The following is a 26,679-nucleotide window of genomic DNA, read 5'->3' on the forward strand; positions in this document are numbered from 1 at the left end:
GGAGTGAGGGGCGGGGCCGGAGACGGCTCTGCCCAATGGGAGGGCGCGGGACCGCGGCTTGGGGCGCCACGTGCGGGTGCGCGGGGCTGGAGCTGGGCTGGGGTCGGGGCATGGCGGCGACGGGCAGGAAGAAGCAGCAGCAGGAGGCGGCCGCGGGCGGGGTCGGGCGCAAGCGGCGCAAGGTAGGGCCGGCGGGGACTGGGGACTGGGGCTCGGGCTCGGGCTCGGGGAGCGGCCGCCCCTGCCCGGCGCCGCGCTGACCCCGCGCTCGGTCCGCAGCTCCCTGGCGCGGAGGAGAGGCCCCGGCAGAAGGTCGCCGCCGCCAAGCTCGACGAGGAGATCTCCAGCGACTCGGACGTTGAGAGGTAGCGCCGCGCGTCCCCGTGCTGTGGCGGGCAGGGCAGGGCTGCGGCCCCCAGGGTGATACCGCCAGAGAGAGGGCCCAGGCCGGGCCGTGCCCGCGCTCCTCCCCCCCTCCCCCTGTGCTCGGCCCCCTTGGGCAGGGGCTCCGCAGCTCCCTTCTAGTCCAGCTTCTCTCTGCCCTGGCACGAGGGTGATGTGACAAGCCCCCGGGCGCAGAATCCGGCGCTGGGGCGGCTCTGCCCTGAGCCCTGGCCTGGCAGCCAGGGAAGCCTGGAGAAGCCGCTGCCTCCCCCCATCAAGGTTGCAGCCGGGGCTTGATTCCAGGCCAGGCTCTTATGGGCCCTGCCGGGTGGAAGGGTGTAGAGGAGACTGTCTCAACATTAAGCCTAAGCACAGGGTGCTGTGGAAACACTTCCCCCATCAGTGTGTAACTGCTGACATGACACACGTTGGGTAGAAATGTCGTCTTCCGGCGTTTTAAAAAAGGTCAATGGGGATTTTTATGTACTTCAGCTGCCCTGTGCTTGAAGGTCCCTCTAGGCAGTTTGCCTTGGCTGGGCATCAGGTAGCAAAGCATGTCTGGGGTACAGTCAGTATGAGTAGAGAGGGGAAAATTATTCCTGTGTGTAATTGTCCCCCTTTGTTTTCTGCTCTTTCTAGCCCTGCGTTATCTGGAAAGCGGAAGAGAGACAATGAGGCGGAAGAGGAGATCGAGGAGACAGCTCAGGAAAAGAAGCTGAGATTAGCCAAACTTTACCTGGAACAGCTTCGTCAGCAGGGTGAGCACCTGATAAGCTTGGGTGGTGTAGGGGGTGTTAGGGGAGAGTGCGCTTAGTGGGCCGCCGTCTGGTTGTGCCTTATCCTTGGTTTTCACATGGAGAAAATGGTCTTCTGTGCTACTTGGAGATGTCGTGCTGGACTGATCTAACTTGATGAAACTCGCTGTTGGAAACAATATAGAAAGATGAGGCTGTGTTCCCCAAGGATTTCTCAGTCTGAATTGTTTGATCCGAATTAATCTATGGCAAAGCATAGTTTGTTAATTCAAACTGTTAGGCATGTAAAGGAAATGAGATACTGCCTCCTGTGTATTTGTAACTTCCTTCTTTGCTTACTTTCCTGAACATGGCACTTCACTGCTGTTACATGAGTATAAAATGTAAGGCTTGGTTTTTATACATCACAGCGGTTGTGCTGTGTGTGGTGCCTGAGGAGTCTAAAGGGAAAGCTCTTCGTAGTTTAGCTATGATGCCTGTTGTAAATCAGTCACCATTTCTTCTTGGAACAGTCTGGCATGGAGGCAGCTCTTTTCCTAGTTTTTGAGTGCTTCTCTGTGCAGTACCACATCCTGGTTCTCCCTCTTTGACCAGGCCCTAGGTTACTGCACTCTGTGCATCGGCCATGACTGTCTGGGCTGTGATTGAGTTTGGCATGTGTGGGTTTCTCTTTGGGAGTCTGAGTAGCAGTGAATAGACTGACCAGGTAGCTTTAAGATCAAAGTACTAGGCACAAAGCTATTCAGACAGTTTTAAAACGGCAGTCTGTGCATATATGTAGTACAGTCCCTTTCAGTCCCGAGAGCTGGCCAAAGCTTGCAGTCTTGTAGCCTGTTCTGGAGTCCAGGGTTTGGTGGCATGGTTTCCTTGCAAGAATGTAGAAATCCAACTAAGCAGAAGGTTTTAAACCATCAGAGACAGGCTTGGAACTGTGCTTGTGTTGGAGAGGTTTACACAGCTCTATCAGCTGGGGACACACAAGCCTGTAATAAGGGTGCACCGGTATATTGGTGGCATATCAGATTGGCATTGATTAAATAGAAAATTGACATTTATTGACAGTCAGCTTTTTTTGGCTGTTATGGCTAATAATGTCGCTGATAAATGCTGTGTAAATGCATGCACGCAGCCAGGAACACAGCCTTGTGGCTTGGAGAGCAGCCTCCTGGCAATATGTCTGTGCAGGAGGGAAGGGGCATGGGAGGGGGGGTGCAGATCAAGACCGCCATGGTGGGGCAGGGGCTGCCCAGCTGACACAGGAGCTGTAGGTAACTCATTTGTGGGGTGAGGAGGTGGGGCATCTCTCTGCTACTGTGCGCACCCCTGGTGGAGTCATGGAGAACATGTACCCCCCCCCCCCCCAATTTGTACACAGGGTGAGGGTGGGTGCCCACAGCAAGAGCCTCTTCCCAGTGAGGGGGCTGGACCAGGGCTGCATTTGGGGTGGTGTGGGCAGGCAGTGGTGGCACTGTTACGGGGGGCTACAGGGTGGGCTACAGCCACCCCAGTACTCGCCATAGCCCCCCCCCATCCCAGCATCACCACTACCTGGCCCCCCTCTCCCATGGGGAAGAAGCCAGTGTAGCCTCTGGCCCCAAGCCCACAGTGGGCACCCTGCCTTTGCCCTGTGCCCAAATTGGGGAGGGGGCATGCCCCCCCAGGGGTGCATGCAGCAGTGGGGAGACACCCAGTCCTGTGCCCCTCTCACAAGCCACCCATAGCTCTGACCTGTGCCCTGCCCCATTCCCTTCCCTCACTGTGAGTGGGCCTCCATCTGCCCCTGCCATGCCCCTTCTCCCCACTCCCCCGATGTACGCTGGATGCTGCTCTCCAAGCTGCATATCAGCTATCAGATTGGTATTGGCCAATATGGCTGGCTAATAATCGGCCATTGGTACTGTCCAAAAAAATCTTTATCATGGCTGACTTGGTTCTGCCAGCAACTCCCCCCTGCCCTCTCCCTCTCTTCTACACAGCCGCAGCTGTCAGAAGAAAATGGGCTGGGGGGTGGGAATTGGGGTATCTGTGATGGCAGGAAAGGATCCTCCTTCTGGCAAAGCTGCCCCCATACCATGGGGTCCAGCTCTTTTTATGCTGTGGCAAGAGCAGCCTTTGGTAGCGTGGACATAGGCCTCAAAAACCTCTCTGCAGGCTGCTCCCAGGGTTATTCAGTGCTGTTTGGGTGAAGCTTCTGTCTTTCTTGCTGTGTCCTTCTCCACCCCCATCCTCAAGCTTTTTCTCAAACTATACCTTGCTAAATCCTTCTGCCTAGAGCTATTGACTTCCTGAGTGGCCTTTCAACTGCCTTTTGTTCTGGGTGGAAATGGGGGCTTAACTCTCCTAGTCTTACAGCCATTTCAAATGGAGATCTTAAATAGAGGGTGGTGGCCAAATCTCATAAGTTTAACCCTTCCTATAATGTTGGCTTGCCTTTCCTCATGGTAGTTTAGGCAGGCCTCACTTCTTCAGATACAAAAAATGGGCTCCATGTCTCAGCCTGGTTTTCCCCCAAACAGTTGCCTCCATTCCTACCTTGAGAAGAGTGCTTTACAGTCCTCCCCTCCAGTTCTTCTTCTGTTCCCTGCCCTGGCCCTTAGTCAGCCACAGACACGAAACTGAGTGCATAGGCTGAGCATTATCCCTTAATACCTCTCAGATGTTTTCAGAGCAGTGGTGTATGTTTAGCTGTTACTTGTCTTTCTGCCTGCTTTCCCAAACTGTGTAGTTGTCTTAAGTCCTGTTTGCACAGTGTAGCTGTAGGAACCAGGCTGGCATACATTATTCACAAATTGCAGAGCAGCTCCCAAGCATCCAAGGTTGTCACTCTCCAGAGGCTTTTGGGGGAGGCAGAGAATGGGTGCAGTTCCAGGACCTGAACTCAGCACTTGCCAGGTGTACAAGACTTGTCCAGCATGTCTGAGAAGCTCTGTGTGCTCAGAACTCTTCACGTAGGAGCAGTGCAGCTTTTTGAAACAGTTTAAGAGTAAGCATAGATAGCTTGCGCTGAATGACTGTGAATGTACTGTTGCTAAAAGGACCTTATTCTGAAATGCTTAATAAGAATGTGGGGGAGATGTTGGGCAGAGAGACGTTCTGGCCTTAAATCTGCTACTAATTTGCTGGGAGATCTTGGACAAGGCACTCTGCTTCTCAATGTCTGCATTTCAGCTCTGGCTTAAAATGGGGACAACTCTGGGAGAGGAAAAAGTAATGAGCATGAAGGTTTGGCTTTCATCTGCTTGACACCCAAGTTCTGTCTCTATGGACAAGACAAATTGTCTCTTGACCATAGCAAGCTACCAAATAAAAACAGGAGTGTCTGTTAGCAGGTGCTTCATTTAAAACTGCTAGAGTGTGTTTTGGGTTTTTTTGGTTTTGTTTTGTTTTTTAATGAAAATTCACCTGCTTAAAATGGCAGAGCATTGGGTGTTTTCATATATGGCAAGTGTAGGCTGCTATCCCTTGCCCCCACTTAAGGTGAGACTTAAGTCTGGAGTTGACTGCCTAATGAGGGATGCAGTGAATAGGGATCAGTGTACAGAAGTCCTTGTTTTATTGTCTTGCTACCCCCAACCTCCCTTACTCTGTGCCTTAAGTCTGTCTCTCTGCATATCTTGGACAGAGGAAGAAAAGGCTGAAGAGGAGGCTTTCAAGGAGGAATTGGTGGCTGGCCGCCTGAAAGAAGATGTGGTGAGTAAGCTGCATAGGGGAGGAAAGCTGGTAGATGCAGGAGTTCTCTACTTGCACAAGCTGGCTTCCCCTTGCACACTCCTTGGGAGTCTCCACAGCCTACTCTGAGCGCCTGCCTTGAGGAGTCCAACATGTGGGAGGGAGCAGATTCTCTGCATTTGACCCCTGTATAAGCCCCTAGCTTCTGTAGCTGGCCAGAGCAGAGGTAAGTAGCTGAAGCAAGGAGAGGGGATTCCAGGGCAGTGTGTCTCAGTCTTCTCTCAAACTGATATACACTGTCTGATGCTAAAGCAGACAACTATTTTGTGCATTGGGGTCATTTTCTCTGCTAAACTGAGCTGTTCAATCCCTGGAACAGCTCTCTTCTAATTAAAGCACATGAGGACCAAGTGAGATCCACCCCCAGATTTCTCCACTGTCAGGTTTCGTGCCTGTACCCTCCAAAAGCCATTTGCCCTAGCAGCCCATGGGCTAATAAGCTTGGAACTTGTTCCTTACAAGACATGCCCATTGGCACTCTATCCATGGGGCAGCTGGGCATCTCACTTCCACCCTTAGCAATCTGAAGTTTCCAGTCATCTTGGTAATTAAGCTGTCCTTGTTCCCCACTTCTTAATGGCAAAGACCCCTCTCTGGAGCATAGGGGCTGAGGGTCTGTGCCTTTTCTGCTCACATCTAACTTGTTCTCCCCTCAACAGCTTGAACAAAAGGGAAAACTGCAGCGACTGATCGCCAAAGATGTAAGTTTGCAAAGCTCCCCCCTGAAAGCTCCACTGCAGAGATCTCAGCTGCTGGGCCAGGGAGGGAGCAAAGCTGTTTGCCTGTGCCTTGCCCTGAGTTTGCCCTTCCTGACTGGTACCATCTCTGTTTTTTGAGATCAGTTGTTTTCCTGCCATCTACAGCCATCTATGAGTGTACTCTTCAGTGGAACTGGGGATCCTGTTAGTAGAGGTGGGGAAGATGGTCCAGATCTGAGGTTTAGATTTTCTTTGCTCTGCTTCAGCTTCCCTGAGTGACCCTTGAGCTGTATCATGCTTCTGTTCCTCTTCTGTGAGGTTAGGGTCATAGCTCTGTTTGGCCTTCATGTCAGCTGTGCTTGGTCACCATGTTGATGTGGGGAGTCGGGGTAGAAGCATCTTAAATACTTAAAAGGGCTACGGTTCTACAGGTGGGTGTCTGTATTTAAAAGGTCAGTGGTCCTGTCCTCTTTCTGCTCCCAGTGAAGTCAACAGCAAATGGAAGTCCAGAGACTGTTACCAATAGTTTTCTTCTTGCCAGAGCCCCCAAGGATTGACACAGCCCCTTGTCTGATTTTTGGCATCAAGTGAACTTTAATAGTAACCCCTACACACTATTACAAGCTTCCTCCCTGTAATATGACCTGACAAGTGGTTTCTTTAGTAGTTACAGCAGTGACCTTTGGTGGCACTGGCTTCGGGTCCTCCTCTGGGTGCATGGGACATTTGTTTCTGGCTTTCCTGCTAGTCGAGCAGAAATTCCACGGCTGCCCTCCATCTTCCTAGAGTAGCAGCATGAATACACACTGCTCCTTTGTTTGTCCATTGCTTTTGTAACTTTCTCATCCTAAATTGTCCAGTCCTCAAATTCCTTACCTCATCATTTTAGATAAGGTTCTCCAATCCTATTCAGCTTTTGGTTTTGTTTCCTTTTAGGGAAACTGATATATCTGGTTCACTCACCTTACCAGGCACAGCACTCACTTTTTCCTGTGCTTTATAAAATTGTACAGAGTGCCCTATTGCTTGGTTCTGGGAAGGCCTAGACTATGGCTGAGAGCCTTTGCATAATTCAGTTTGCCAGCTATAGGGACCCCTGTGCAGTGTATAAAGTGGCTTGAAGAACCATAGACCTTGCATGGTGCTGTTTCACAGCAGAAAACAATGGGCCAGAATCATTTGTGGTGTAAAGCAGTGTATTCCTGAGGTAAACCCAGTAGAGCACTTTGGCTTAGCAAATCTAACTGGCATAAAACTGAACACGGTGCTCATTCCAGGTCAGAGCTGGTGGTGTAGAACCAGTATTGCTGAGGGCTCAGTGGGGACCGCCACAAGCTTTCTTCTGGAGGAGAGGCCCCAGTAATGGACAGCATGCCAGCATGTGTGTGGGCCCTTGTTAATGGGATGCTTTGTATGAACAGCTGCGACCTCCAGATCCAGCAGAAATCAGGGTGCTACGAGGGCACCAGCTGCCCATCACCTGCCTGGTCATCAGTCCGGATGATAAGTATATCTTCTCAGCGGCCAAAGACTGCTCCATCATCAAATGTGAGTCTCTGCCTCCCTTCTTAGCCAGGGCACTGCAGGGTCCAGTTCAGGCAGTGTGTCCCAGCACTTCCAGAGAATGGTAGTAAAGAGCTATCCTGGGCTGAGCTCCCCCTGTGAATGGCATGGACTAGTGGTGCTGCAGCGGCCCATCATGGTGGGGTGGGTGGGTGGAATAGCTATGTGGCATGCTGCACTGTGCCCCATGCTATGCAAGCATGGCCACAGAAGCAACATGAATCTGGGCAGGGGGAGGTGGAGTGGGGAGGGCAGGGGTAGAGGAGTCTGCACTGCCTGGCACAGCCCTGGCTATGGCAAAGTGGAACGGTATAGGGCACAGTCCTCCCTCAGGTTTCCGGTGGTGTCTGGCAGGCCAGATACAGCCCACAGGTGTAGAGGGTAAAGTTAGAAGAGAAGTATACACTGGAGCTAGTGCAACAATTCACTTGGAACAAGTAGCCTGTTAACCCCAAACCTCAGAACTGCCCCTGGTTTGCAGCAAATGAGACCTATGGTGCTTTGTCAGGAGTGAGGCAAGCTGTGTAACATAAGGAGCCTGGGGAAGGGGTTCCTGTGGAATGTAGTGGCTGAAGACTAGTGGCTTGTCTGGCTCCTCAGTTCATCCTTTGCTTCTCCACCCACTGGGGCATGAAGATCTTTCTTTTATCTCCTGCATTCCAAGAGGTGGTACCTGGGGTCTCTGGCACAGAGCAGCCCATTTAAGTCTGTAACCTCACTAAAGCCTAGTCCTACAAAGGCAAGGTGGAGGTGACTAGTGGAATCTGGTGTCACAGGGGATGTGGAAAGCGGGAAGAAGGAGCACGTGATCCGTGGAGCGAAGAAGGGCACAGAAGGGCATGTTGGCCACACGGCACATATTCTCTGCATGGCTATCTCCTCAGATGGCAAATACCTGGTAAGAAGAATTGTAAACGGCTTGGCCCTCCCTTGCAGGTTGGCTTTGAGTGGGCTTATTATAGTCTTCAGTTGTGCTGGGATTCAAGGCTTCAGCCGCCATGAATTCCTGGCTCTTGCTATGGCTATTCTTACAGACTCTAGACCCCTCCTTATCCCCAGCCCTGCCACTCACTCTCCATTCCTGGCCCACTGCAGAACATTGAGAGGGGTTTGGCTCTGGCAGACCCAGCTGGGCAGTGTTTCCATCTAAATTCTACATGAGTCACATACTAGCTGCACCTAGGAAGGCTTGTGCATAACTGCCCATGTTCTGGTAGCAATGCCTGTCAGACTCCATCTCTTCTCTCTGCCCCAGAAGCTTCGTGGTAGCCATGACCACTTTGTAGTGATCTTGTCTGTGACCTGCAGCTGAAACTTGCCAGCCTTCATCTTCTCTGTTCTAATAGCTCCAGACTGGCAGGACCACCTTGAGATGAGGAACAGTGAAGCTAGTAGTTCTTTGCTCTTCTCAGGGATGAAAGGAATCTGGGAACTAAACCCAACTTGGCTGGAGTTGAAGCTAAGCTGGCTGGGACCTTGCCTGCTCGTGGGCTCTGTTCTCTGAGCTTCTTACTGATTAGTCTTTATACCCATCAAGCAGTGAGGGTGGCTGAAGAGTGTATATCTGACTGTGTGGGGCATGTGACCATTGTTATCCAGGAAGGCTGGCTTTGGGCTGAGGTAAGGATGGGGATGAGTGTCCTCTCTCTGGCAGGCCACAGGAGACAGGAACAAACTGATCGTGATCTGGGAGGCTGCAACCTGCGAGCACCTTTATACATTCACTGGGCATCGAGATGCTGTATCAGTGAGTGTGATGGGAGAGGCTTGTTGCGGGGAGGGAGGGTCAGTATGAAAAATGGTTCTGGGTACAGGCACCTTCTAGCACCTGGACCCAACCCACTGACCCTGAGATCACTGGGCAGTGTCAGTGCAGAGTTGGGCCCTAGAGCAGAGTCACTTGGGGAAGTTTGGCCTGTTGCGGGCTAGGGGAGGGGGCTTGGTACTGACCAAGGTTACAGCAGCTCACCAAAACTCCTTAAGTGCTCTTTTGGCTCAAATAATTGCCCACCCCTGGCTTAAGACCCATGTTTCTATAGGTTGTGCCTTGGGATGCCTTGCCTTCATGGGACCTCTGTTGTCTTAGTTCCAGGAGAGGCTTTTGGAAAATGAGGAAGGGCTGAGTGTAGTGGGGTGTGGAAAGCAGCTGCTTCTGGACCTTCTCACAGTGCTGTCTGTCCTCTTGAAGAATTACATTCTGAGTTGGTCTCCTGTTTGAACCCAAGCTGCCTGGCTTGCCTCATTTTGAGCTTGTCTTTCTCCCTGGGAACATGTGTTGAGTGCCTGACAGCTTAGTCCCTTGGAGGGTTGAGGAGCTGTATGTGCCCCTGTTCCAACTGTCCTGATGAGCTCATATTGTTAACTTCTGGGAGCACTTCCTGGCCTTGGAGGGGATGGACGCTGGTGGGTTGGGACATTGGTGTGCCTGTGCCCTGGGGAATGCTGACCCACTGACAGTTGCTCCATACTGTAGTCCTGTCTGCTTTTGTGCCAGTCTGCTTATCTGGCTTGCTGTTAGTTGTCCTCTTTCTCTCCTGCACATAGGGCCTGTCGTTTCGGAAAGGCACGCACCAGCTGTACAGTGCCTCACATGATCGCTCCGTCAAAGTCTGGAACGTGGCAGAGAACGCCTATGTGGAGACACTGTGAGAACTGAGGCCTCTGTGCCATGGGCTGGCAGAGCTGAAAAGGCTCAGTAGCTTCCAAGGGGGCTCTAGAGATGGAGAGCTGGGTTTTTGTAGGTCTGAGATTCATGGGCAGGGCATCCAGAAAATTGGGGCAGCAGGGTGCACCTTATTTATTTGGTCCCCAAGCTGCTGTCTCTTCGCCCGTCTGCCCAATGAGTGGTGTAATACTTGGGTGTTGCTGAGTTGTCCTGTTCTGAGACTGTAACCAGCGGCTCAGAAACCTGCCTCAATGCCAAGTGCCTTAGTATGGCTACCTTTGACGTCTGTGCTCTCACATCAGTTGAGCTGCACAGCACTGCCTGGCCCATAAGCCCAATACGGTGCAGCCAAAGGCCATGCTAATCCAGGAGCACATGCAACAGGCCTCCGCTGTGCCATGCCCATGAAGGGAGAAATTCTCTTGGCCATGGAGCTTTGGCAGGAGAAGAGTGAAGCTGCCAGGCTGGGCTCCCTGAATTATTGAGGTGCTCTTGGGACACATACATGGGAGCTGACAGTTGTACAGCAGGCTGAGGATTCATACTCCATCCTCTTCCTATTTGACCACAGGTTTGGACACCAGGATGTCATCACAGGACTGGACAGCCTGAGTCGGGAATGCTGTGTCACATCAGGTGGAAGAGATGGCACCATCCGCATCTGGAAGATCCCTGAAGAGTCTCAGCTTGTGTTCTACGGGCACCAGTAGGTCTGAGAAGCCCTAGCCCCTGCTTAGGGTTACATGCTATGCCTGTGGTCTGCTTGTGTTCTCCATCTCTTACAGCAGTCTCCCTGCTAGTTGCATCTTAGTGCCCCTGCCTGTGCCATGCTGCAGAGATGGGATGAGGGTCTGGACTCCCATTAGCCCATTATTACACTCAGTTCCTCTCAAGCTGGGGGTGGTGGACGTCATGACTACAGCATCCTCTTTAGCACATGCATTGACCATTGAGTGGCATGTGATGCAGATGGAACGTGCTAGCCCTTGGTTATATCAGCAGTACCACCTGATTCATGGGACTTTTGCTTTGAGCTTGCTGGAGTGCTTCCAGGGTCTTGGGAACTCTGGCCATGTTCCCATGTCTGAGCAGCATATAGTGGAACAGGGCCAGGCTGTGCCGGATGGACTGATTCCAGGACATAACTGGGAGTCAGAGTTAGATGTCTTGTTGGGATCAGTCAGTAAAAAGGGGAGATCTGTACTTCTTGGAGAAAACCCAGGGAAGGCTAGTGTTTCTTGGGCTGTGTCTCCTCATAAGTGTCTGTCAGGGAGGCCTCTTAAGGAACATGCTGAGTGTGTCAGTGGGAGCTGGCACTGCGCACAGGTAGTGCCTTCTCCTTTTTAGGAGTTGCATCAGAACAAGCTAGTCTAGGGCTCTGGCATCTGCAGGGAAAGAGTTTGGACCAGGAAAGGAAGACTAAACAAAGTCCCTTTTCTTTGCTCCCTTTCTTCCCAGGGGCTCCATTGACTGCGTCCAGCTGATCAATGAGGAGCACATGGTATCTGGTGCAGATGATGGGTGAGTACCTGTGCCGGGGCTGTGGCATCCTGGCACTTTAAACCCTGGGGCCACTCTCTGGCCTCACCAGCTGTTTCTTCTTGCAGGTCTGTTGCCCTTTGGGGTCTTTCAAAAAAGAAACCACTAGCAACTGTGAGGCAAGCACACAGTAACCATGGTACCCAGGGACTGGAGCAGCCGTATTGGATCTCCTCAGTGGCTGCCATGCTGAACAGTGACGTTGTAGCTACAGGTGCCTCGCGCTGTGAGACCCTCGCTTTTGCTGTTGCTCTGGGCTGGGGGCTATGCAGGGGGAGGGAGGGGGTCAGGGGAAGGATGCCCCCCCACCCCCTCCCACCACTTGAGGGCCAGTTTGGAGTTGAGAGACCCAAGATTTTCCTTTGGCCTTGGGCAGAGTGCTGTGCTGTGCTGTGCCGTGCCATGCTGTGCCATCCTCTTGCTCTCTGTAAAGCTGGAACAGTGTTGGTCTGGCGGGGGGGAGGGCACTGAGTAGCAGCTTATGAAATGCTCTGGGTCACTGCATGTCAGATGTCATTGGGGAATATATCTAGTGTCCTGATCTCTCAGGGCTTCAAGTATGACTCTACTTTCCTGGGCTTGCATCTCCCAATCAGCCCCAGGGTGCCTGCAGAGCAACAGACTGTGCCTGCTCTTCTACCTGTGGCATGGGTTCTGGCAAGAAGAGCTGGCATGATCTAGTTGGGGCTGTTCCTGGTTTTGAGGAGGAGGTAGACTAGATGACCTCCTGAGGTCCCTTTCAACCATAACTTTCTATGATTAGCTTGACACAGACTCCCACCTGCCTAACACAGTTTGGTTGTACCTGAACTGTTCTGAGCCTGGGCAGACCACAGTGTCAGTCAGTAAATAGCCAAATTCAACAGGCTTCTAAAAGAAGGCACCTGAGAGCAGCAGTGTGTGGGCAAAGGTATGAGTTGGAGGAGAAGGCGCTTCCTCATTGTTCCCTCTCTCCTGTAAGGAAAACAGGCCCTCTTAGCTCTTGCCTAGGTTCTGAGAGGATAACCCTCCCTGCTGTTGGGCTGAGCTACTTCTCAGCCAGTCCCTGATCCTTGCTTGGGGGTTAGCTCGGCTAGCTAGGTCATCAGTGTTTCTGGGCCACAGTCCAACTTAGAAGCTAACTGAGTGAAGAAATATTCCCCACCCCCATGAGAGAGGAGTGATGGGAGGAGAATATGAAAAGAAGAGGGCGGCAAGCTTGAGTTGGCCTCAGGTGCATGACACAGGAACTGACTGGTGAGCTCTAAACAGGGATGTGATCCCTCTTGGGTGGTGGGGAAAGTTTCTGGTGATACCAGCAGGGCCTCTGCAGAGACAGGGTGTGATGACCTGTCATTTCTATGTGTTGCTTCACCCAATTCCCCTCTTCCAGCTATGTGTGTCCACTTGCTATTGATCCTGTACAGGGCTGCATTCATCCTGATGCCCAGACGGGTCCCAGTGCCTGCCCAGCAGCTCCTGTTCATGTTGTGAGGGGAGGGGGCCCTGAGGCTTGTGGGGTGCTATTTTTGGATACTGTCAGTGTCCCAGGCCCTCTATCAGCAGGAGATAGGTGTAGTCTGAGAAGGCAGGTGCCTCAGTGGGGAGGGGCCCAGCCAGAACCAAAGGGGCTGCTGGGGGTTCCCTGTGCAGTCCTCATCCGCCACTCTGTCACAGGCTCATGCAGCGCCAGTGTGAGGCTGTGGAAGTGCAACGAGGGATTCCGCAAGCTGGAGCTGCTCTTCGACATCCCCCTGGTAAGGAAAAGGCGTGGGCACACTGGTGCCAAGGCTCCATCTGGCCTGGCAGGGGAGCGGAGAGAGCATACAGGAAGGGAAGGTCCTTCATACCCAGGTTCCCCATCTCCAGACAAGTGTGGGGCAAGGGGGCAGGTGTTACTGAGCACAGGAATGTGTCCAGAGAGGCTTCCTCCTACTTCATGCCTGAAGCCTTCAAAGCACCCCAGGGGAGCCGCAAAGACTCCTTACATGCCAGACTGGGATAGCATTACCACCTGGGGCACCAACCACCATAGCTGATCAACAGTCCTAGCCTATAGTGGCCCTTGCCTCTCGGAGCTTATCCTCGGGGCCTTTCTCTCTTTCAGGTGGGCTTTGTCAACAGCTTGAAGTTCTCAAACACGGGGGACTTCCTGGTGGCTGGAATCGGGCAGGAGCACAGGTATTGGCTGCCTTTGTGCCCTTAGGGCAGTTCTCCACCTTCTCAGTCAGGACACCCTCCACAAGTGTTGGGCTTCTTCAGCTTACCTCTGTGCTTCTCAGCTGGGGTGCTGCCACATTTTCCTGCCTCTATACTCATCAGACAAGTCTTAAAGCAGGCAGGAGCAGAGTAATGAGCAGAGATCTTGGTTTTCTCCTTGTCCCCTTCAGTGCATCTCTTTCCAGGAGAAGCATGTGGACTCAGATCAGGCTCCAGCTGCAGCTGCTTCCCAGCCTGCCTCTGTAGGAGGCAATTGGGGCACTTGAACCTGGCCCCAGCATTACCCACGCTGCAGCACCCCTGGAAAGGGTTTCAGTATAGTCTCCCCATAGGTCATGGCCTGGAGGAGCCTTTCTGGCAAAAAGGCAGTTGGATTTGACTTTTCTGTCAGGCTTTTAGACTGTCTCAGCAGCAACAAAAGTTCAGTGATATACTGGAATGGGGGGAAACCTTCAGGGTAGAGGATACAGGTGGCAGGGGGTGGAAAATGAACCTCTTTTAGCCTTCCTGCCAGCTGACGTGTTCCTCCAAAGGAGTGGCTAGAAGGCTAGAGAAATACCCTGTGTAGTGCTGGAAGCCCCAACCACGCTGCCAGGGCAAAGAGGTTCTAGTCTAGCCTTTCCAGCGATGGGTGTTTGTGAGCTGGTTGAGGGGAGAAAGTTCTTGTTTCTACTTCCACTTGTGGATTGGAGATGGCACCTTCTGGGTGCCTGGGAGTCTGCATAGCTCCTTACGATCTGCTGGGAGGAATTTGTTTAAACTGCAACACCCAGGCCCTTCTTTGGGGGGTGGGAGCTAGCACTGGCAGCAAGTGGTATCTTGGGACTTCTGCCTGGCAAGTTCCTGGGGTGGTGAAACACAAACTCGGGGTATCTCTTGTTCAGGTTGGGCCGCTGGTGGCGAATCAAAGAAGCCAAGAACAGCATCTGTATCATCCCCCTGAAGAGGATGGCAGCAGCTAGCAATGCGCAGATTGGTGAAAGCTCCTAACCCAAAACTCCCTCCTGCCTCTGTCTGCACAGTTCTGTTACAGCTGGAGCTTTGGGATAGAGACTTCTAAGTTCGGTTTGTCATTAAACCATCCCCTCATTTGTATGCCCTGCTGTCTCTGTCTCGCTGTCCATCCAACTTGCCAGAACCTAGGTGGCATTTGCTCGTGTTGATTGTACACTGGGTGTGGGAGGCAAGTGACAGCATTTGGAATGAAGGAGAACATCAGGCCTCCTTGGTTCTTGCCTACCCCTCCTGCAGCTGCCTGCTCACTCCTACCCACAAAAAAGAAAGTGCAGCTGCCAGACCTGTTTACAACAGTTATGGGCAGAGAGATCTGTGTCTATGGGGAGCGCTGTGCCATGACAGCCTTGCTTTGGCCCCTTTCCTCTCTGGCCTCCAGCTGTGCTGTACCTCATCTCTGAGGGAGAAAGTCCTCTAACCAGGTATCTGCTGCTAACATGGTGGAGCCCTTCCTCACAGCAGGGCTGGGATCATCCAGTGGAGGCTGAGGGGAGATTTAAAGGGAGCAGCACAGGGTTGGGATTTATGGCAGAGATGTCATGAAGAACTTGCTTCCTGCCTACGGAAGGTGGAGCTCTGGGAGTTTTGGCCCCTCCTGCTTGTCCTTGGCAGGGGATAACTTTCTTTGGGCAAAGTTAGTCAAGCCTGGCTTTACTGAGGACATCATGCCATAAGGGAGGAGCTGGAACTTGCCCCAAATTGAATGTCTTGGTGTTATGTAAATAAGCAGTGTTCCTGAGGCTTGAGATCAGTCTGGGGCAGTGCGTGGGCTGAGGGACAGGGCACCAAGTACCCTCTGCTGCCTTGTCTTCCCACAGGAACAGACCTCTGACCAGTCTGGTCTCAGCAGTATGACTTGACCTGTCTTCCTGTGCTCAGTTTGCTTTAGGAGATGTGCATGATGTAACAGTAGGTGAGTTGATCACTGCTGTACTTGAGCCATGTAGAACAAAGGTGACCCCTTTCAGCATTTAGACTCTTGTACAGAGTGGCGCTGCATTTGTTTCTGCCTGGCTCTGGTCTCTGAGCCTAGAGCTCTGCAGTAGGAGAGGGACTTGCACCCTCGGATGATGCATTGGGCTACTTTTTTTAAAAGCTAAACCAGAGAAGTGGGGGGTCTCAGAAATGGGTGCCCGGTGTTGAAATGCTGACCTGCAGGAGGGTGACTTTCTCTCACTTCAGCAACAGCTAATAGCTGCTTGTTTATTCATGGCTTCAGGGCGGCTGAGGCTGGCTACCAGCAGCACTGGCTTTATCCTGTTTTTGTTGCGAGCCCCTCCAAGATTTGCCCAGTCTCTTGGTCACAGTGAGGTATCTCCTGTGCTGGGGAACTGTCAGCAAGCCAAGCCTTTGTCATAAATCCCCAACTGAACTTGGTGAGCATACATACCGGCTGCCAGGAGAAAGAAGAACAGTCGTTAAGTCAGACCCCTTTGTGGCTGCTGTTGCTATTTAGTACCTTTTCATCACTTTGGTCAGCATCATCTTTCCTGTTTTAGAGATGGGGGGGAAAACAGGCGCAGAATAGGAGTGATGGGGCCAATGTCACCCACTTGCCCCTCTGTAGATACTGCTGAACGGGCACCAGCTTGTTACTGACCAGGCATTGACTGGAGCCAGGGACATATCAACTGCTTTATGACTCCTGTGTGACCGTGGCATCTTGAGGTGCCACCTGAGCATGGCACCCTCAATGCATTGAGCAGCTTGCGTTCTAAGTAGCAAAGTACATAAAAGAAATGATATTCTCATTTTACTGGGGGGGAGAGGAGGGCTGTCTACGGCTGAAGGTTGCTTATAGCTGTTTGTAGAAGAGCAGAGTCCCATGAGCCACCCAAGCCCTCTGGTTAAGAGCTCACATTCCCATGCTCCCCCTCCCCTTGCTTTACACAGAGACTCTATCAAGGCCCCCTGGCTACTGCAAAGGATTCAATTAAAAAAATGCACTTTATTTACATAAATTACAAAAATCACAAACTTGTTCACAAAAAAATCTACTCTTAAAAACTGGCATCATTGGAAATACATGGATCACATTGAGAGCTCTAGCTGAGGTTCAAACAAAACTCACCATTTCTCCTGCAGCCTACAGCATGGGAATTTGCTCTTGTCTGAAAGGCTGCTTCCAAGAAATAGCTTATAAAAATTAAAAAACACCAAGAGATAGATATAGAATTATATTCCCCAGCCCAGTCTGTCATTTGGTTTTCAGTATTTCCTACTGACCCCCTGGAGCAGCAGGAGTGATGAGCAATGAACAACAGCAGGGGTTGTTCAGTGACATGGAGTAGTGCGCTGATTCTGGGGCTGTTCAGTACCTTGCACCGCATGCCTAGATAGCAGCTGCACTAGCAGTGTTGGTGCTGCTCTGCTGTTAGCTACCCTCCTTTCCTCTCCATTAGAAGTACAAAGGTGGCAGAAACCCCAGGATGGCAGTACTCAACTGCTGCATTTCTTAGAGGTCTGTTGGATGCAGGCAGATCCTGTGGTGCCTCTTCATTCCCTGGTTGCTTACCTTGAGATGGGATATGGGGCTGTGAATTCAACACGGCCCCTTTGTGTGGTGGTACCACTCAGCCCTTCCTACCCAAGGGAATCGGTACAATGGCTAAGGTGAGCCTGCTGTCCTGGAGGAAAATGCTGTGGGAAGGAGGTGTTAGCAGAATAGTGCGGCATTGGCACTGGCAGTGTGTCTGAGCTCAGGACATTTGGCTTTCTAGTGCTTAGTACCAGCGTCCTGGGGCTAGTGGGAGAACAGGTATAATTGGCAGAAGCCTCTTCAAAGGCATCAGATGCACTTTTGCTTAATTCCTCTGGATTAAATATGTTGATATATATAGATACTGAGTTTTCCAAGCAGCTAATGATGTAGTTTGGGACAGGAAACGTAGTTCAGCTTCTGAATACATTCAAAAGGCAAAAGACTGGTGGCTGTTATATTAATACACTAAGTAGCTTGCGTCTCATGCAACAGTTACCCCCGTGTTTTATAACTACTGTGTTCCTTTTGCTGTTTCAACTTTCTATGCCAATGGGCAAGACAGTTGCTTCTTGTGTTATTGCCACAGACATACCATGGAGTTGAAATCAAATTGCTTAACACAGTGCAATAAAGATTTTCCTATGTCCCCCTGCTGATCCTTGTATCCTGCAAATCCCATTGCCCTGTCTTTCCACAGGCTGTTGCTCCCTGTGTTTGACAGATGCACACAGACAACAGGAAAATGTCCAACCAGGAAAAAAAAATACAAAACCCTGGACCTCTGTGCAAGCTGCTGTACAAAAGAAACATCAAGGTGGTTGCCCTACAGCAGGGCTGTCTCACTGGCAGCCTGTGGGCTGCATGTGGCTTGGCCTGGGAGGGGTTAAGCTGTGGCCCCTAGGCTCCTGCCCAGCTGCCACTCCCTCTGTGCTCCCCCTTCCTGTGATTTATGTGGTCTATCCCTGCCCCAGGGGGTGGGAGAGTGGCCTGGGGAGCTGAGGGTGAGCCTGGGACTGTGTGGTGCAGCAGAAGCGGAGTGGAGGGAGGGGAGAGGTCTGCACAGCATACAACCCAGGGCAGGGGTCATGGCTTACCCTGGTGTGGCCCTCAGTCACTTAGAAGTTGGACAATGCTGCCCTATAGTAAGCTTTGGAGCTATTTGTAACCATAATAAGTAAAATAATTCAGTGTGAAATTAATGTCTCTTTAAGGTTCTTTTCTTCTTTTAGTCTTATCTCTTGTACTATGTAAAGAAGCCCTGGAAGGATTGCTTTTCTATTAAAAAATTAACATCCTTGTTTGGTTTTAGCCCAGATATCTCTACTATAGATATACTAGAGTATATCAGACTATAGATATACTAAAAGAAAATGAATGATGAGTAATCAGCATTAATAATCTTGGTATCCCTGTTTTGGCTAACCACCTTTGAAGGATTACAGACTGTAGATAGGGGCTTTCGTAACCCTCAGTTGAGAGGGAATTGGATATGGCACCTTTGGAAAGATGGTTTTTCTCCCTCATGTTTGCCAGGTGTCAGAATTCATTGGTCACATACACTATAAAAAGCAAGAGCTCTTTAAAATGCTGTTAAAAATCCTTCTACCTCTTTCAGTCTTATGATGTCTTCAGTGTTCAGTCCTAGAGCAAGCACAGGAGGTATCAAGACCTATGGGTAATACTCTGAACAGGGAAAGTGGGCAAAACAAAGCATTATTTTTTTAAATGCCTTTCAGGCCTAATTTAGCCACTGGGCAGGAAGGAAGCAATTGGTGATGGAAAACAAAGAGATTGAAAAGCTCTGAGCAGCTTTCTTAGAAATGAACAAAATGGAGGCTTCCTGCCTTCCTCTGCAGGCGCTTGGATGATAAAAGGGCCAAGAGGAACGCAGAGAGGGAGGGAAGCAGATAAGCCATCTTTCCTCTGATGGCAGCTTGGAGAGCTTGGTGCAGGAAGGTTCACTGCAGTTTTCCTCTCTGCACAAACACCTGCTCTCCCTGCTTATGCTGCTTCCTTCATGGCAGAAGCTCTGGTCGGCGTTCGCTGGGGCTGTTTTGATCACTTCAGCCTCCCTGCCCTCCCCCCTGTTCAAAACTGGGCTGGTTGGTTTTGAAGCAAGTAGTGACTCGTGGGGTCCAGGTTTGAGGCCCCCTTTGCCAATATACTAGGTGCAGAAGCAATCTGTACGGTGCTTTCTGTTGCAGATGGGAGCAAAGAGCAGGGAGGGTGCCTAAGGGATCTGGCCTGCTGCCTGGTTTGAACGTACCCGGGGGAGCAAAGGATCAGCAGGGGACAAAGCAGTGAGGAGCAGGGAGTGTGCCCAGTGGGTCTGGCACAGCATGAATCCTATCATCAGGTACAAAGGAAGCAGCAGATCTTGCCTGCTGCCTCCTACGTTGCCTAGGAGCAGCAACCTGTACCCACCTTTCCTTGCCCCTGTCCAGGGGGAGCAGGAGGCGGTGCTCCCCTTCTCTTGTACCTGCCCAGATGTCTTGTCCTGCCCACTTCCCTCTCTGTGGGATTTGTTTCACCCTGTTTCCTAATCTTCCCCTCTCTCAGCCCTTCTGCCAGGCTCCTGAACAGCAGCTGTAGCCACCCCTTATCACAGGGTGCCCCTGCCCTGCCCTCTGCATCATCATAACATTGGATACTGATAGGCCAGGCAACAGACTCATCCACCTTCCATGGCATGTACGGTTCGCGAGTCGTCTCCCTGCCCCGGAGAGCTGTTGTCTAAGGAATCTGTCCTGGAAGCACCGTGATTGTCTGTCTCTGAGGGTGGCAGGGTCATATTCCACATGGGGAATTCCCTGCAAAATGAGAGATTGGGCCCTGAGCCCCCAGTTAGCTCACCTTAGTTGGAAATCTTTCCCAGTGCCTCCCGGCATCATGGGCTATGAGGAGGTCCTGGCTTTTACCTTCAAACCATAGCACCTTGAATCCCTTGGGATTGTTCTTGCGGGGATGTAAGAGTGGGGATGGAGGGAGCTGCTCTTCATTCTGGAGAAGAAAGGATCAAAAGAGAGCAGCCTGCAGGATTTTGTTCCCCTCTATGGATGCCCCCAGCCTCCTATTTCAGGGAAGAGAGGAGACAGGAACTATAATTGCCTGGGCTTTGCTCTCTTCAGTAATTTGTCCTGTGAGAGCTAACATGGGGCTGAAGCTGCCAGGAGAGACTTCTGATTCCACAGAGAAAGAGCATGGTACAGCCCATCTGGTCCAGTAAGTACAATCGTGACTGCAAGAGTAGGTCTGTGTGGCTCCGAGCAGGGGTTTGGGAAGAGGAGGGGAGCGGGACAGCAGCAATTGCCATCAAGTTCTCATGCGACGGTTGCTTCCTTTGGGGACAGCTGGCCCAATGCGGCATTGCTGGGAGAGGGCTGGGAGGACGGCTTGGAGAGACAACAGGCCCAACAGGAACGCAAAAGGCATGTCTGCAGCGGGGACCACAGAGACAGCACCTGCTCGCCCAGAGTGGACACTGGGCACTTCATAAGGACGAGGTTGTGGAGTCCACCACCTCGCGCCCATTGCATACAGTGGGGACGTACTGAGAGGCCGACCCTGCCAGGGGAGGAACATAGAAAATTGTCAAGAAAAAGCAGCAGGTCTTGATTCCCAGCTTAATCCTTTCTCCACCTTCACGGTGTATCACATCCCCTGCATTGCCTGGGGAGTCGCTGGGGCTAAGTTTGACCACAAGCTTTCGCCCAGGGGTAGACCCTTCCTAGCTGTGGCCCCAAATATAAGACAGTGCAAGTCACGTGTGTGTCCCTGCACCCCAGCAGCTGTACCCTGCTTTCCCACCACCAGGCTTCCCCTTTCCCTCACCCGGGCAGCCATCACTCTGGCGCTCCGGAGGCCTCAGCAGCATTAGCAGCCATGCTGGTATCTGGCTATTAATGGTGGGGGGAACTGAAGTGGCAAGAGGGTCTCAATGGCTTGTACCATTAGTGGGACTTGGTGCTTGTTCCATTAATTGGGAGGAGGGTGCTCAGTGGTTCATGTCACTAATGGAGGAGGAAGGTTGCAATGACTTGTGCTATGAACGGGGGAGAGGGAACTCATCGAGCTGTCATTACGGTGTGGAGCAGGCAACCTGATGGCTTGTTCGACAACTGGGAGAGGGCAGACAGTGCTGTCAGCTGTTTTCTGTCTGAAGAGTCACTGATGTGTGAATTTCAGTGCTCTTGAAACAGGGCAATATAGCCGGGCCCCTCCCTGCAGCACTTGGGTCCCCTTAGCTCCGAGGTTCCCCCAGTGGGACTGCTGCAGAGCCTCACCCCCAGGCAGGGCTGGCCCACGGTGGCTGGGGCCATCAGTCACTCACCATGCGAGTGGCTGGAGCCTGCGGCAGTCGCACTGAACCGGTTCGTCCCAACACGGTGGCTGGTGACGTTCTTCTGAGGCTGGAAGAGGATGATGTGCAGCTTGGGTGTGAAAAGGCAGCCAAGGACCACAGTGCCACTGAGACTGACAGAGATACACATGGTGGTGGTCTGGACCTAGAGGAGTAAAGGGTAAGCATCAGCCCAGATGCACAGAGAGAGGGGCCAAATATGGACGTGCTGTCTACTTTGCTCAGCTGCAAAGACATGGCAGGGCATGCCCATTGCAGGCCAGAGTAAAGGCTGCTCCACAAGTGCCAACATGTCGTGTCCCCGGCCTGGCGGGGGACATCCATAGATTCTTTTCTAATGGTCACTACTCTACTCCCATCATGGCAGAAATGGGCCAGAACAAAAGCTCTGGGGAAGCCTGGATCTAACTCTAGCTCCAGAGCCAGCTATCGCCTCTATCATAGGAAAAACCCAAATCCTTGTGCTGCAAACGTGGCAAAACCCTTAACTTACACCAGCTGAAAAACGTCCGTGTTCAGCCTCATGTCTGCTTCCTAACCAGATACAAATCTTCACGCTTTCCCATGAATGACATGTGCTCCCGTGGCTGGGGGGAGCGCGGCAGCAGTAAGTGCGGAGCTCCCGCAGACACCGCCAGCACTGTCGGCGATGAGGGGAGGGGGAGGTGGCAAGCACTGACCAGGGGTCAGGGACCACCCACGGGCACTGCCAGCAGCGGTGGCCAGTGGGTACCGTTGACCACCTGTAGACAGGGTGGCAAGCAGCAAGCGCTCACAGGTGCCGTCAACAGTATCGACGGCACCTTTTCATAGGGGGTGCACTGCCACACTGAAGGAGTGGACGTGCACCTCCCACGCATCGCCAGTGCCCTTTACAGACTCGCACACTATGCCAGAGCTGGATGGGACTCAGCCATCTAGGCTTACAAAGTTTTGATCTGCTGGAAGGAGCAGGAGTGGGTGGCATGTACACATAGGCAAACACCCACTCATATAGTAGCCCAGACTACTAGCTGTGCTATGGTGGTGACGTGCTGTACCTCAAGAACCCCATACGTTCAAGAAGTGTTTGCATGATTATCTTGCTGGGGTCATTTGACCCTAGCCGACTTCCTGCCCTTTGGGCAGGGGGCTGAACCCGATGATCTCACAAGGTCCCTTCCAGCCCTAATGTCTATGAAATATATATGGTTATAGCGTACATATAATTATAATACAACAGCAACAAAAATAATGATAGAATCATAGAAAAGTATGGTGGGAAGGGACTTCCAGAGGTCATCGAGTCCAGCTCCCCTGTCTGAGGGAGGATCATGCCTATCCAAATCATCCCATACAAATCCATTGTCTAACCTACTGTCAAAACGACTTGGTCAAATCAACCCTGTCACACATGCTGGAGGAATTGCTCATCACTTTTCAGGATCAAGCAACATTATCTAAGAAGAAATTCTTCCATGTTAGCCTGTCCCAGGTCACCTGTCTCATTAGCTGCCACACCCGCTACCTCTCTTGCTTGGTGAACAGCGGATGAGCCTGCCACTGATGGAAGATTTTTTGGCTGTCCATGCACGTAGCTGGGTCCTGTCAGTTTCTCATTCTGAAAATGTGCCTGCATTTGTCACATGCCCTAATGCAGGGCCAATGTCCTCTGTACACTGGGGGTCCACAAGCCACTTGCCTTATGTAACACTGGAGCCAGAGACTGCTCATTCCTGCAGCAGACCAGTGCCCCGGACTGACTGTTCAGTCTCAGTCAGAGGCTCCAGCACTCCTTCCCTGAGGTGCTCAGTCAGACAGATTCAAGGTCTCAGGAGGAGGAGCCTGAGGCTGACCTCTCTTGCAGCCGTCTGCTCTGAATCCAGGCTGCCGCTCTGCATCTGACACATTCACCTCCTTCTCTTGTCCTCGTCTCACATAGGGATTGTGTTCTAACGGCTTGAATTATTATTTTATTTTCTATTATTTTTCCAAACTAACAAGTGAAAGGAACGAGCTGGTATTTTCCAAGGAGTGAGTTAAGTCTAATAACAGGTTTCCTGGGTGCATCTACGAGGGACACTTTACTTGAGATTAAAGCAAATTACGACACAGAAAGTAAGCATCAACATCTACACGTGGAGATGCTTACTGCACAGTAATTTGCTCTAATTGCAAGTAAATTTGCTACCTGTTAATACAAGTAGCAAATTAACTTGCAATTACTGTGCTGTACGGCACATATAGATGGCTGACCAGGAGCAAATGTGCTTCTAGACAGCAAGGGGTGGGAGACTGCTCCCTGCTGCTGGGAGCTGCCTGCTGCTGGGGCAGGCTCCACCACTGGAGCCTGGGCAGGGGCAATGTCTCCCTGTCTGGGCAGCAAGCAGTTCCCATCCCCTGCTCCCCGATCACAACTGGGGAGTAGGGGGTTGAAAGTTCCCTGCTGCTGGGGCAGGGGGACATTATCTCTGCCTGGGCTTCAGTGGTGGAGCCTGCAGCTCCAAGTGGCAGGGAGCAATGCCCCACTCCCCTGTCAGAAGACAGCTGTCTCTTAGCCCCATGCTCCCTGCCAGCCCTTGGGCTAGCAGCCAGGGTGAACCAAGAACTCCCTCTGGCTGCTGTAGGGGGTGGGTGCAGGGCTGGCAGGGCAGGAACAGACTGCTGCCGTGAGCAGCAAATCTGCTCCCACTTCCCTGCAAGTGTAGATGCCTGCCAGGTGTGGGTTTACTCTAGAACATTTGTACATGTAGACGTGCCCCTTGACTCTAGAAAGGTTGAGAATCACTGCTCTACACCCTAGATAGCACTGTGAGTCCAAAGTTACAGCCCAACCAGCTACAGTCTTAAAGATGCTAAATAGGCCCATTTGGAGCTAATTTGATTGACAAACAGACCATTCTGCCCATTGTAGATAATCATATGTATTTCCTGGACCATTGTGGCTACAACAGCTCTTCAATCCTACCACATGTAGACAGAGCCACAGAAGAGCACTTGAGGAGAGGGTCTGAGCCTACATAAGAGAAACTCAATTGAGATCAACAGGGTTATACAACTATTAAAGTGCAGGAGGGTTGTCATCCTCCAAAGGACTGTGCCCCTGGACATCTACCTAACGTGGGAAGGGAATAGCACCACTCTACAAATGTACAGCCATTTCTGGGTACTCCACTGAATGATCAATGGAATTTATTGATGTCTAGGAAAAGATGCCTGGAATTTTTATGGGCTGATTCTAATGTCACCTACATCTTTACACTGTAGCCTATAGCGTTACACCAATGGAGTATTATTACTGTGCTTTCTTATACATGTTGTACTAAGACCCAGAATACGCTAAGTGCTTTATAAGCCCCAAAGAAGGGTGCTCTGGCTTCAAGCAGATCACAGTCTAAAGAAGCCAGAGCTATTTTAAGTCTTTTAATAAGAAGCTCATCAGGAACATCTTCAGCCCCTGTCACCCACCCTCTGGCTTTGATTCATGCCCCTGACTGCGTCATTATGTTTTATATGTTAGGTCAGTGATGAATTAAAGGCTGGTCAATGCAGAGAGCATGAGGTCTTACTGTCACGTATGCTCAGGGTATGGACATTACACAGGGTATAAACAACCACTGCCCAGGGGCAATGCCTAGAGGGTGCACGCAGGTGCACATGCACCCCCTGTGCATGGTGGTGCACTCCCAGCAAAAAGGCGCCACCAACACTGTCAGTGGCACCTGCAGGCAGTCCACGATTGCCCCTGGCCACTGCTGGCGGTGCCTGTGGGTTGTCACTGATCCCTGGTCAGCACTTGCCACCCCACCCCTTCCACTGCCAACAGTGCTGGCAGCATCTGCAGGAACTCCACACTCCTGCCGCTGCACTCCTGCCAGCGCAGCCATGCCCCACCAGCTGCCAGGGGCACATGCCATTCATGCCACTGCCCATGTGTACACTTTTATCCACATGGAATTAGACCCATGGTATCTCTACTTCACTGGGGGCTAAGCTACCACGGGTGAGCTTCCACTCACTGGGCGCACCTACGCAAGATGCTTACTGCGCAGTAGCCTAATAACACTGTGCAGTAGTGTGCCAGCTAAAACCCATGCTAATATGCTACTGCACAGTGTTATTAGGCTACTGCACAGTAAACATCACAAAAACTGTGCTCAGTAGCACAAGTTACTGTGCATTTAGTTAGTACTTCATTAAGAAAGTACTAAATTAAAAGCGCAGTAACTACTATTAATAAACATGTAGATACACCCAGTGTGATACAAAGGCATGCACATGGACAGTTGCTTTTGAGCAGCTGACACTCAGTAAAGCCTATCCCAGTTTAAACAATGGACATGTGTTTGTATGTCCATACCTTAAAAGTGACTGAGGTTACCATTCTATTACACTGGAAAATGACTCCAAAAGAATATTAAGATTAAAAGTCAAGCTTTCTAAACGAAGGAAAAGCCAGAATTACATCCCTAAATTAGCCCACATTGTACACATGCATTATAATATAATCCTTAATGACATGATCCCACATTATTTTTTCCATGGGACCCCCTGCCTGATTCAGGGACCAGGATGGAAAGTGTTCACTGAATGAGCAGAGCTTCAATATTATGATCTCTGCCACTGCCCTGTGCATGGTCTCAGGCCTATTTACAATTCAGATTCTGCTTTGAAAAGAGAATTGTTAATTTCCTCTTGGGCTTCTCTACAGTGCCCATCACTGTAGTAGCTGAGCACTTCACACATATTAATGAATCTATTACCCTAGTTTTATGGATGGAGAACTGAGGCACAGCGGCACTGATGGCCAAAGTGTCCATCGATTTTGAGTGCTCAATTTGAGACCCGTAGGAGTTCAGCTTGTAGAGCACTTAGGCTATGGCATTTTCTGTGTTCAGAGCACAGCTCCAAATGCCTTTGTGCTCAGCCCTGCTGTATATTGGGGCCCAGGTACAAAAATATATCTATATGCCTATAACAAAGCTTCACAATCTCCAGCAAAATCCCCATGAGGTTGCTCATTATCACTGTCCCCATTTTGAAGACAGGAGAAGGGATTTTACCCAGTCATTGGTAGGATATGGAACATGACCCAAGGCTCCTGGATCTCTGCCTGTTTTACTAACACTCAAGCCATGCTTCCTTCCAAAAACACTGTAAGCATTTCTCCAGTGTGTATCATTAAAGACTGTTTTCTGCTGAAGAGCTGTAACATGGCTGGGTTTTGACTCTAACATTCATCTTATTTCCCACTAGGTGCTGCTATTCCTCTGCAGAAATGCAAACGTAAATGAGCATTTCCTCAGCATCTT

The 26,679-nt window shown here is 51.2% G+C and overlaps 2 protein-coding genes across 3 annotated transcripts in view; one reads left to right on the forward strand and one right to left on the reverse strand.

Annotated features, from left to right (window-relative positions):
* Positions 1–26: 26 nt before the first annotated feature.
* RRP9 (ribosomal RNA processing 9, U3 small nucleolar RNA binding protein) lies at positions 27–14,632 on the forward strand. Of its 2 annotated transcripts, none has more exons than XM_090022222.1 (15): positions 27–182; positions 280–365; positions 1,024–1,142; positions 4,762–4,829; positions 5,528–5,569; positions 6,988–7,114; positions 7,906–8,027; positions 8,784–8,876; positions 9,674–9,774; positions 10,366–10,500; positions 11,253–11,315; positions 11,402–11,559; positions 12,990–13,069; positions 13,420–13,493; positions 14,417–14,632. In XM_090022222.1, exons 1-15 carry the CDS (start codon positions 36–38, stop codon positions 14,520–14,522), a joined length of 1,521 nt encoding a protein of 506 aa, XP_089878348.1. In that variant the 5' UTR covers positions 27–35; the 3' UTR covers positions 14,523–14,632. The 2 variants fall into 2 exon arrangements, with proteins under 2 accessions (XP_089878348.1, XP_089878349.1); XM_090022223.1 differs by having other exon boundaries at positions 11,402–11,547.
* A 5,774-nt stretch (positions 14,633–20,406) lies between these two features.
* GRM2 (glutamate metabotropic receptor 2) overlaps positions 20,407–26,679 on the reverse strand; it is a 38,122-nt gene continuing 31,849 nt past the window's right edge. The window contains exons 4-5 of the mRNA XM_090021403.1: positions 21,359–21,533; positions 20,407–20,592 (exon numbers count right to left, since the gene is read on the reverse strand). Coding sequence (XP_089877529.1) covers positions 20,519–20,592; positions 21,359–21,533 — 249 coding nt within the window. The 3' untranslated portion in view covers positions 20,407–20,518. The remainder of the gene's footprint in view (positions 20,593–21,358; positions 21,534–26,679) is intronic.

This window comes from Crocodylus siamensis, chromosome 11 (genome assembly GCF_052110815.1).
Source record: "Crocodylus siamensis isolate JL-2025a chromosome 11, ASM5211081v1, whole genome shotgun sequence".
NCBI lineage: Eukaryota > Metazoa > Chordata > Crocodylia > Crocodylidae > Crocodylus > Crocodylus siamensis.

Excerpts from the sequence above, each read along its gene's own strand:
- RRP9 (XM_090022222.1), top strand. The coding sequence starts at position 36 with ATGGGAGGGCGCGGGACCGCGGCTTGGGGCGCCACGTGCGGGTGCGCG. Across the intron at positions 183-279 it reads TCGGGCGCAAGCGGCGCAAG|CTCCCTGGCGCGGAGGAGAG; the intron begins GTAGGGCCGGCG and ends CTCGGTCCGCAG. Across the intron at positions 10,501-11,252 it reads CTTGTGTTCTACGGGCACCA|GGGCTCCATTGACTGCGTCC; the intron begins GTAGGTCTGAGA and ends CTTTCTTCCCAG.